Source organism: Meles meles, chromosome 2 (assembly GCF_922984935.1).
Source record: "Meles meles chromosome 2, mMelMel3.1 paternal haplotype, whole genome shotgun sequence".
Classification (NCBI taxonomy): Eukaryota; Metazoa; Chordata; class Mammalia; order Carnivora; family Mustelidae; genus Meles; species Meles meles.
In genome coordinates this window covers 49,342,437-49,353,661 of record NC_060067.1, presented here as the reverse complement: position 1 = coordinate 49,353,661, position 11,225 = coordinate 49,342,437, and the positions used below count along the sequence as shown (strand labels likewise).

The window sequence follows — 11,225 nt, the reverse complement described above, 5'->3', positions numbered from 1 at the left end:
TTTCTTTTTTTTTTTTTTTAAAGATTTTATTTATTTATTTGACAGAGAGAGATCACAAGTAGACAGAGAGGCAGGCAGAGAGAGAGAGAGGGAAGCAGGCTTCCCGCTGAGCAGAGAGCCCGACGCCGGACTCGATCCCAGGACCCCAAGATCATGACCCGAGCCGAAGGCAGCGGCCCAACCCACTGAGCTACCCAGGCGCCCAACACTCTCAGTTTCTTGCCTGGCCAAAAACTCTAAGTACTTCCGAAGAGTTCCTTTGTCTTTCTGATGTGATGCACAAGGCACGTGAAACCCAATGCCAACTCTCGCCACCAGAGCATCACCTTCACTCCTCTGATCCATCCCAGGGGGCTTGTCTGCCTTCTTTCCCTCTGAACACTGGTTTTGGATGGCACTCTAGTTTCCATGGCTCATGAAACTGGCCAGCTGGAATCAACATAACGGCTCACTCCTTTGATACATTTATTTAGAACAAGGGTTCCTCTATATATCTAGAACAATTACCTCCACTGCCCTGTGGGCCAAAGTAGTTGGGGTTCTAATTCACAGCCTTATGTTAAGGAAGCTGGCGTTGACTTGTATACACATATGGACTGAAGTCCATTTTTTAGGTGAACCAGCAAAATTGGGAGCAGGTCTAATCGTAACTTCCCCAGCGTCCTGGGACGTCTTTGGGAGCCCATGCAGAGCACAAATCTCCTTCATGAATCCAGTATCAACCATCCGTGGAAAAGTTGCTAGAAAAACACCAGCTCAGGTGTTTTGCATCTCCTCTCTCTGCATGGTCACATTTTCACTGGTTCCTCGAGCTACTTCTCGCCTCTTTGCTCTTTTCCACTAAAATCCACCCCCAGGAAATCTTATTTGGATCCTGATTCAAACATAAAAAGAAAGGTAATTAGAAAAATGGGACACTGACAGCATATTGATGCTATCAAGATATTGTTATTAATTTTTTTAAAGTGTGATAATGGTATTGTAACTTTTTTTAAAAAATGAGTCTTTTACTTAGGAGATATATATTTAAACGAGCTATCTGTGAAATGACGCCTGGGAGTTAATTAAAATAAGGTGGTGCTGGGGACACAAAATTAGACATGAGTTGATAAGTGTCAAAGCTGAGTAATGGATATAAGACTTCATTATATGGTTCTCTCTGCTTTTATATATGTCTGAAATTTTCTGCCAGAAAAGGTCTTTTTGTTTTTGTTTCAAATAACCTGCTCCTGAGGCACCTGGGTGGCTCAGTCAGTTAAGCATCTGCCCTCAGCTCAGGTCATAATCTCAGGGTCCTGGGATTGAGCCCCATGTCAGGCCCTCAGCTCAGTGGGGAGCCTGCTTCTCCCTCTCCCTCTGCCTCTCCCATCCCCACTGCCTGGCTCGAACTCTCTCAAGTGCATAAAATCTTTTACAAATTAAATAATTAAACAACCCACTCCTAGGTAAACGTGATAAACTCATCTACGGTAAATGTTGCTAACTGATAAGGATAAATGGCAGCTTTCTATTTCTTGATGTATCTGCATTTTATTCTTTTTAAGATTTTATTTATTCTGAGAGAGAGAGTGTATGGGCAGGGTGAGGAACAGAGGCAGAGGGAGAGAAAATCTCAAGCAGACTCCATGCTGAGTGCAGAGCCCAATGTGGGGCTCGATCTCATGACCCTGAGATCATGACCTGAGTGGAAATCAAGAGTCAGACACCTAACGGATTGAGCTGCCCAAGTCCCCCAACGTTAGGGACCTATTAACAGGAGAAAACAGACTTAAGACAGAACAATGAATCCAACCGTGGCAGGTGGGGCAGAAGCAAAGAGCAGGGCGGGGAGGGAGTGGGCCAGGAGGGAACAGGCCACGTGAACCAAGACCTCACAGCGCAGTTCATCTCCGTGTTCTTGTTTTCATCTGACCAAATAGGATCTAATAAAGATCACACAGCTGTATTGTGAAATGACTGTTTTTGGTGCTACTTAATGGAAGATCTCTCCATTTCTCTCTCCAGGTAAAAATAGCTACTGTCAGACCACTTGCTCTGAATCAGAGTCTTTGCTCAGTACTTGACACACATGAGTTCATAGGACCTTTATTAAACCCTTTTAGATTTTTTTGTCTCCATTTCACAGATGCGTCAAAAGTCACTCGTGCAAGCTCCCTTGGCCCAGGGGAGCCTGCCTTTTAATTACTTCACAGCCACGCCAGGGCCTTGAACGAAACTCCTCCCGAAGGTTGGTCGATGGAGCGGATTTACTTCTCTCCCAGAATACTGACCACTCATCAGAGTTGTGCTAAATTACAAAGTCTTGCCACATAGTCAAAAACATTAATTAGTATTTTAAGTTAAGTTACAAAACAGCTAACAAATGATGCCAGACGAAAACAATGTAAGAATCTGGGATGGCCAATAAGTGAAAGATTAATTAGGCTGAGGAACTGTATTATGCGTTCATATTATTTAAATAGTAATAAGCGGATGCCCTCTGGGTTTGTCTGGTCTGTTTAGAGCCAGGGAGAGAGGGGTGGGAGACGTGGTCCTGGTAGGCAGGGGACTAGAGTGCACCGTGAAGCCACAGGTGTCCTAGGTTGGAGTCTCAGGGAAGCAGAGGCTGAAAAAGAACCTGCATTTTTAAAAATATTTTATTTATTTATTTGACAGAGAGAGAGTTAACAAGTAGGCAGAGAAGCAGGCAGAGAGAGGGGGAAGCAGGCTCCCTGCTAAGCAGAGAGCCTGATGTGGGGCTCGATCCCAGGATCCTGAGATATTGACCTGAGCCGAAGGCAGAGGCTTAACCTACTGGGCCACTCAGGTGCCCCAGAACCTGCATTTTGTACTTAAGAATACAAGGGGTTTGGGACGCCTGGGTGGCTCAGTGGGTTAAGCCACTGCCTTTGGCTCAGGTCATGATCCCGGGGTCCTGGGATGGAGTCCCGCATCGGGCTCCTTGCTTGGCAGGGAGCCTGCTTCTCTTGCTGCCTCTGCCTGCCTCTCTGCCTGCTTGTGTGTACTCTTTCTCTCTCTGGCAAATAAATAAAATCTTAAAAAAAAAAAAAAGAATACAAAGGGTTTATGGGGAGTAAGGCCTGTCAAAGAAGGGTGGGGGGGGCAGGCTGCAGCAGGGGGAGCCAGCAGACTGCAAGGCAGAACCCACCAAATTCAGCCTGCCCTATGGCGGGATCTGAAGCAAAGATAACCCTTTTGAGGAATCCTACATCAGGTACAAAGAGTCAGGCCATCGTGTCACTGCCTTGCTCGGAAATGGGCCAAAGGTGTGACTTTGGCTCAAAAACGAAAGGTTTGTGCTAAACTTGAAGGAGCTCAAGGCAGGGAGGCTGTCAACTAAGTGCCCTCCCTACAGCTGGGTAGTTAGTCCTTTCTTGAAGGGAGCTCCAAGCAAGGTCTCTGTGGCGGCCACAACGACCAGGAGTTTGGGGACTCTGTTCTAGAAGTAGTAGAAAACCACAGAAGAGTTTCAGTCAGACATGACGGGATTTCATATATAGTTCTAGAAGTATTTAGTAGTGCCTAACGAATCATTCCTACCACAAATATTTGAGAGTCTGTCACGGGCCAAGTACTCTTTGGGTGCTTGGGATACATGAGTGGACGAAACAAAGATCCTGCTCTAGTGGAGGTTCTGTTCTACACAACAGGACAAACAACAGGACACAATACATATGTAAACTACATGGTACGCTGGATCTCTGCTCCTGTGTGGTTCAGTATCCCCTCGGGGTTTGCTAGCAATGCTGACTTCGCCCCAGATCTACTGATTCCAAATCTGCATTTTAAAGAGAACCCCAGGAGATTCTTACACACAGTAAAACTGAGGCTTCATTCTCAATTTTAAGACCATTTTTAGAGACACTATTAAGGGAGGGAGGGGAGTAACCATGGTATTAAAAATGAATAGTCTGGGGGTATCTACTGGCAGCTCAGTTCATGATCTCAGGGTCCTGGAATGGAGCCTCAAAGTCGGGCTCCCCACCGAGTGGGGAGTCTGCTTCTCCCTCTTCCCCTGCCCCTTCCCCACTGCTCATGCACATGCTCTCTCTCTCAAATAAATAAATAAGATCTTTTTTAAAAATAAATAAAAATAAACAAAAGAGATGGTCTGGGTAGACATCATCAAAAAGGAAAATTCTGATTAAAAACAAGAAGCAGGGGAGGTGTGTAGCCAAGCATCTGAGCTGTAGGGTTCCCAGGTGGGGGAGGGGGGGAGGTTGGAGGTATCCGGGATCAAGGCTCTGAGGCAGAGTGTGCCCGCAGTGTTTGAGGCACAGCAAGGTAGCTAGGTGGGCTAGAGCGGAGGAGGCAAAGGTAAAGCGTGGGAAGAAGAGTCAGAAAAATCCCTGAGGTGGGGGCAGGCAGGCCACATGCTGCAGAACCTCTGGGGCCAGCCAGGACTTTGGCATCTGCTCAGTAGCATATGGAGCCACCACCAGAGTCCGAGCAGGCAACCGATAGGATCCGTGTCCTAAAGGTTCACCCTGGATATTGTATTCCCAATAGAATGCAAAGGGGCCTGGATAGAAGGTAGGGAGGTTCTTTGGGGGGGACGCAGGAAGGGGTGGGATACTGCAATAGTCCAGACCAGGAACAGACAGTTCAGATGTGGCTGGGAGCAGAGGACGAGGTAAGGAGGGGTTTGATTCTGGATACTTTTTAAAGGTAGACACAATATGATTTCTTGATGGGTAAGACATAGACTGTGAGAGAGAGGAGCAGAGGATCTCGCCAAGGTTTTTGGATTAAGTAATTGAAAGAACAGAAGTTTATTCAACTGAGAAGGGGAAGACTATGGGTGGAACACGTTTTCTGGGGGAAAAGATCAAGGAATCACCCTTGGCATGAGGGAGATAAATGTCTAGCAAATCTAAAAGATGAACAGGCAGTTTCACTGAGTGTGGAGTTGAGGGAAGAGGTCTACTAGAGATGTAAATTTGGGAGCGTTAGTCATTCTGCTGAATGTGGGAAGCCCTAAGAATAGGGCTAAATATAATGAACTTAGTTATGCTTGCAGGTCTGCTGGCTATCCCAAAAACTTTAGTCCATAATACAGCCAATTTGGAAGTCACTATGGCATGAACTATTTCTGTCCATCTCTCCTAAGTTCTCCTGAGTGATCCGAATTCAAGTTCATAAAATAGTGAATGCATTTTAAATATGTTTCTTGACAATAATTCTCAAGCGTAAACAGAAATCAAAAAGAAATTCATAGAAACCAAAATAGAAACTCTGAAAGTAATAAAAAAAAAAAAGTGGTCACCTAAAATCAACCACATACTTTTTAACTTCCACTGGAGAAGGGACAAAATCCATTGATGACCCTCCCCCCAAAAAGAGTTCTACTAAATTACCTAGAAAATAATGTATTTTAATTTAACTCTAGTACAAATTAACTTTATGTAGAGCATCATAGCAATTATTAACAGAAAGTGCTATATCAGGCACTGAGTTAAATCTTTACATATATTATCATTTTATTTAATCCTCAATCCTGTAAGATTGTACCCATTTCACACATGATGGGACCAGTACTCCGAGGTTAAATATATGAGCTCACATGGTTAAATAAGCACCCATGCAGAGATCCAGCTCCAAAACAAATGAGAACTACCTGCAAAATTCAAACAGCACAATTTAAAAATGAAATCTGAAGAGGGAAGTAACACACTTTCTGTAGTTAACAGACCTTTTGCAAAAGGTTGCTGTAACGTCATCTCCTTCCTCTTTAAAGAACAAAGTAGCCCCAACCCCGTTAAGACTGGTGATTCCCATTATAAATAGGACTTTTCTTGCTGATTGGTACTGATGACTGAATCAAAAAATGAGTAAGTAATCTGGTGTTCATTATCTGTACTTTTCAGATTTTATCTGCAGCCATGATTAGGTAAACTAAGGAAATGTACTGTCAATGGTTTTTAAAAATTTATCTCATGTTGTAAATTATATATTTCATTTTAAACAGTTTACACCAAAAATACTTTTTGAAACATCTTTCTCTTTTGGTAAAGCGTACAGGGTAGCAGGCTGACATCAGCTTCAATTCTAGTAGGTAGAGTCCCCTCACAATTACACAGTGAAATACAGCTTTTCTTCACATTTCTCTAGAAGTTCAAGTTGACACTGCTTACTAAAAACAGGACAGTATAAACACTTCCAGATTCTGCCTAAGGCCTTAGATTGACCTAAATAGTACATAGGAGACTATAAAGATATATTCATTAGCCCTGCACTCATCAGCTGATCTGTGTACACACCATATGGCTGAAGGAACAGGCAAACAAGACGAAAGGCACAAAGGGACGTGATGGGGACGTCTTGCACCTGTACACTAGGCGCGGCCACAAGAGACAGAGAATCAACACAATGGGACAGACAAGGAAAAACTGCTGATGGGAATTGTTTTTTAACCGGTAAGAGAATATTCATAGTTTTTATTTAGAAGGTACCTAACTTCTGAGATGACCAGGCTTCTGTGTATACACACCAGATTATATTTTTGTTCCCAAATAAAGTCAACCTCATGAATGCAAAATACAACAAAATCACTTAAGGGCTTGGGAGAAATTAGGACATCTTAGGAAATGAGAGGAGAAACCCCAAGTCTTGTGTGCACCCGATGTGTATGTATGCAAAAACCTTTCTCTGTGTGTTACATGAATGAGACTCACCAGTTTGCTTCAATTATTTTCAACTGTTAGCTACTCTCCTCTTTGAAAGAACACAGAATTTTACTCTCATGATGAGCTACTAATTCAAGATTAAAGTAATATCACTGGTTAAAAAAGAAAGTCCTTAGTTCTTTTAACTTTTACTAAAGCCTCTCATAGACATATTGTCTACAAATGAAAACAAAGCCTATAGCTTAGGCTCGATGACAATCATGATGGGGTGCTTACAGAAATAGAACCACAGGAAAGTTTGTGCTGGGGAGAAAATCAGAAAAAACTTAATTTATATTTAAATTTACCATTCTGTATATCAAGGGCCTATTGGCTGAACAGAACTGTATTCAATAATTCACATTCTAGAACTTCACTCAACTAATGCAAAAAGCTAACTAGAAAGATTTACGGTTGAACACTGAACTCCTGAGGCTGGTATCACGCATCATTCCCTGATAGAGTGAGAATTCATCAACGGAAGACATAAGAGCCAAATTGAGAGCTGGATTTTAAAATACCTTTCCCTGCTGTCTGTAGAAGTAACACATTGTGTAGTGACCTAAAGAATATTTTGTGTTATTCTATTTTCTTTTCTGGGAAGACTACCACAGTCCAATGACTTTAAAAACCAAACTCCAAAACTCTACCTGAGAGCCTTATTAAGGGCAGCTGGATCGTAAGGACAGGTCATCTTAGTCATGACTGGAAAATGGATCAGCCATTGCCCCTCTACCACATTGCAAGGGTAATGAAGGCCAATTACGAGGTTTATCGATCAGTACTAGCAACTTAAAGTGAATTTAATTGTACATACATACTTTTTTTACACTTATATGTGGAAATGGCGGGAGTGAGCAGAAACAACACTGGGGTGGGAGCAAAGGCAAGCCCGAATCAGCAGAACCTACAGCACCCCTTCAAAAACTCTTGTGAATTCCAGGACCTCAAGGTCAAATTTAAACCAGCAGGAACAGAGCTATTACTCCAAAACCTCTCAAAGGAAAGAACTAATAATAAAAACTGCAGCTGATTTTACGCACCAGGAATGAAATGTTACAACACATCTATCATTCACATGTGGGTTCATGTAATTTATCTTCAATTAGAATTATTATCTATTCAGCAGCTGAAGCCCAAGAACTGCTGATACACTGCAGATGAGAAAACATTTGCTGGTCTCTCGGCTCCGGCCGTCTCAAGCTAAATGACGCTCACACGGTATAGATCACTTGTTCTAGAAACCCGCCCTGGCTCCCGCATCCAGGAAGCTGTGCCAGCAGCCCTTAGCATCTGCAACACGACTCCATTCCCTCTTGCAGACTCCAGAGGCACGGCTGGGACCCTTTTGCTTTATTGGTTCTGCAACTCGGTCCCAAATCCACATAAAAAAACCTCACACCACCTTTTCACCCAGGTATTAGTCCTCCAGAGTGTGTTGTTATAGCTATTAAAAAAAAAAAAGATATCTAAAATATTAGAATCCCAAATAATTAATTAATTTAAAAGTAGCCTTTACAATATCGATAATTAAGTACTTAATGACGTCCAAGGAGGTCAAGGTAGGGTTAGAGTATTTTAACTTACGCACTGACGGGAGTGGTATCTGTTTGAGATCATGTGTGACATAGTTTACACCACCAATTGACAGAGAAAAACACAACCCAGAAACCAAGGCCGCATTCTCAACTGCAGTGTTTTTGAAAGCATGTTCAGTGGGATGTCAGTAGGTTTTTATTTGAGAAAAGGGTTCCACGTTTGGATAAGGACCCACTTAAGTTAGTTTTCAAGGAATTCTCAGAGCCTTTAATGTGCTGATAGGCAGGTTTACGAAGGCCCAAAATGATCTGCCCACAGAATACTTTATTCCTGTGAGCATCTCGTAGGAACATTGCTCCAGCGAGCAGGTCTTGAGAAATATGGCTTTGGCATTTTGGTTTATTCAAAACCTTCGCTCCTTCCTCAGGCTTGGAGGCATTAGTCTATTTCTTAAAACATAAACAAAAATTGTTACAGCCAGTAAGTCTGGAATATCAGACTAAAAAAGTGAGTGTGTGGGAAGGGGGAGGAGGCAAATACACCTGTTCATCCTATCACATCATTTTCACCTCCCTAGCAAAAACAGATCCCCAAATACCCAGGTTAACCACTCTTGATAATGGCTGTGCACAACACCTGAACTAACCAGTATGCAAAGCCTGCTTAGAGCAGAAACAGTGGGAGAAAGCTTTCACTGGCCCAAATGGAAAAACGCACAAATGCCATATTATCTCAGGTTTAGAACAGGCAGCCCAGCTTATCACTTAATCTAATGGTAACATTTACTGCTTTCTTCTTTGAAGCACTACTGAATAACGAAAGTTGCTGCAGGAAACTTTGCTTGAGGAGTTGGGTTAGGGTAGTATTTCTCCTTCTCAGCATTACTGAGATTTGGGGCTGTGTTCGGGAAAGCCGGCTCATCCACTGTGGGATGTTGAGCAGCAGGACCCCTGGCCTCCAGCTCTAGATGTCAAGAGCACGCCACAGGTTGTGTGCACTAAAAATGTCCCCAGGTGTTGCTTGGATATAAGCAAATCATTCCCAGCTGAGAACCACTAAGTGAAAGCTAAAGCTTATGCTGGACTCCGCTTCCCTGGGGAATGACCATTTCACAGGCAGACTGTGACTTACAGACACCAACATCTTGTAAATAGCAGTACTGGATTGTTCTCAATTCTCTATGACCAGAAACAGAAGTCATTTGTGAACAGTAGAGAATGGTCAGGAGGAAACAATTTACACATTTCAAAAAGAATTAGAAGTAATTTTACTTGTCATATTAGTAAGAATGATCTGAATCATAATGCTTAATTGACAAATATTCTAACAATTAGAAAAATCCTAATTGTATTTTATCTGTTACGGAACATAATAATTGAGGCAGTCTAAGAATAAAAAAGATAACAAGTCATCAGATGGCTAGCTCAGACCCCGGTCTGTACCTTGACCAGATACCCCCCATATCCTCCATGACATTCTCAGTTCCGAAACCTCAAGCCCTATCTTTAAACTGCTTGTTTGTACTGTAGCTTCATCACTTCTTTCAAATAATCAAAAAGAAACCTTTCACATGTCATGAAGAATTCTGGGACGTGTCAAGAAGCACATTATCTAGTTTTAAAGCCATTTCTTCAATATCTACATCTTCAGTTTTGTTGTAATTGTCAACTGCAGATGCATTGCTCTCTTCATTTTGTTCTTTTCTTACTGTCTTTAAACACTTGTCAAGTCTCTTCACGAACAAGTCCACATCCTGTGTTTTCATTCCAACGGCTGCTGCAGCGTTGAGGTAAGCGCAAGGGTAATTATTTGTATGTGCCATAAAGCCTCGGAAAGTGTGGCCACTCACGGCTTGCACAGACCCAAGAGGCACAACCCTGAAAGGGAGAAGATTTAGCAATTTAATATGTCTGGTGGTGTTAACAGAATATTACCCATAAACAACAGATATCAGTGTTACTAAGCCTTAGATCTACTGATAAAGAAGTTAAAAACAGCCATAAATCAGGGCCTATGAAAATAGACGGTGGCAGCCTTAAGATAAAATTATACAATACACGGCTATTCTCCGTAGAAGAGTGCTGCCTGGAGATGGCCACTGACTTATCTTCCATTAAGAGCTATTACTTCTAGGAATCACAAATACCTTTGCACCTTCTTCAAAGAGAAAAAAAAGAAAATTATTTCTGTTTTTGTACTAAATATGGAATCTGACTTCACATATATATATACTTCAAATGGAATACTGAAATTTCTAAGTCAAACCACGTTGACGAATTGCTGTGTATCACCTCCAACAATCGACAAACCGAAATTCCATCTATCTGATCCGAGCTGTGCCATGGAGGGTTTTAAAGCAAGGATCCAGAAAGAATTCTGTGACTGCTTACAGGTGGTGGTGGTCAGCATAAAGGGATATTTGGTGATGGCATGTGCATTCCGTAAGCTTGATTTCACTGGCATACTTGATATAAGCAGAATTCTAATGGTACTTTAAAAAAAATAAGTCAATTAAATCATCCTAAACAAAAAGACAAATAGTGGCAACACTAAAAGCAAGGCCAAGAAAACCATTTTAGAAGCGTCAAAACTACGCCATGTATCGATATAATTCATCAAGGTAAAAGCTGAATTAATCTAAGATTTTTTTCTTTTAAAAAGTTGTCCTTTGATGTGAAATCTCTCATCTCTGGTAGTCAGAGAGAAATTCTTTAATAAAGGCACGTAAAGAAGAGTACTTAGAGCAAGATATTTCTTTTCAAGTCCTTTTTCTCTGACCTCATCAAATATAAAATGAAAAATGAAATGCATTTTTAAGCCATGTACATGTAAGAGCAAAAAGTACATTTTTCAAAGGCAGTACTTAGACAAGAATTGCCTAACTTTTTGGTTTAGGAAATGAGCTTTTCCTTAAAAATGTTTTCATCTGAATTTAGTAATGAAGATGACTTATCTCTAAGCACCAAAATGTGACACCACTGAAGGTGATCAAACAAAGGAAAATAACGACAAAAATCTGTA

At 41.8% G+C, this 11,225-nt stretch overlaps 1 protein-coding gene across 2 annotated transcripts in view; it reads right to left on the bottom strand.

Annotated features, from left to right (window-relative positions):
* Positions 1 to 5,668: 5,668 nt before the first annotated feature.
* SEPSECS (Sep (O-phosphoserine) tRNA:Sec (selenocysteine) tRNA synthase) overlaps positions 5,669 to 11,225 on the bottom strand; it is a 36,341-nt gene continuing 30,784 nt past the window's right edge. For both annotated transcript variants that reach the window (XM_045997512.1, XM_045997513.1), the window contains exon 11: positions 5,669 to 10,081. In XM_045997512.1, coding sequence (XP_045853468.1) covers positions 9,778 to 10,081 — 304 coding nt within the window. In that variant the 3' untranslated portion in view covers positions 5,669 to 9,777. The remainder of the gene's footprint in view (positions 10,082 to 11,225) is intronic.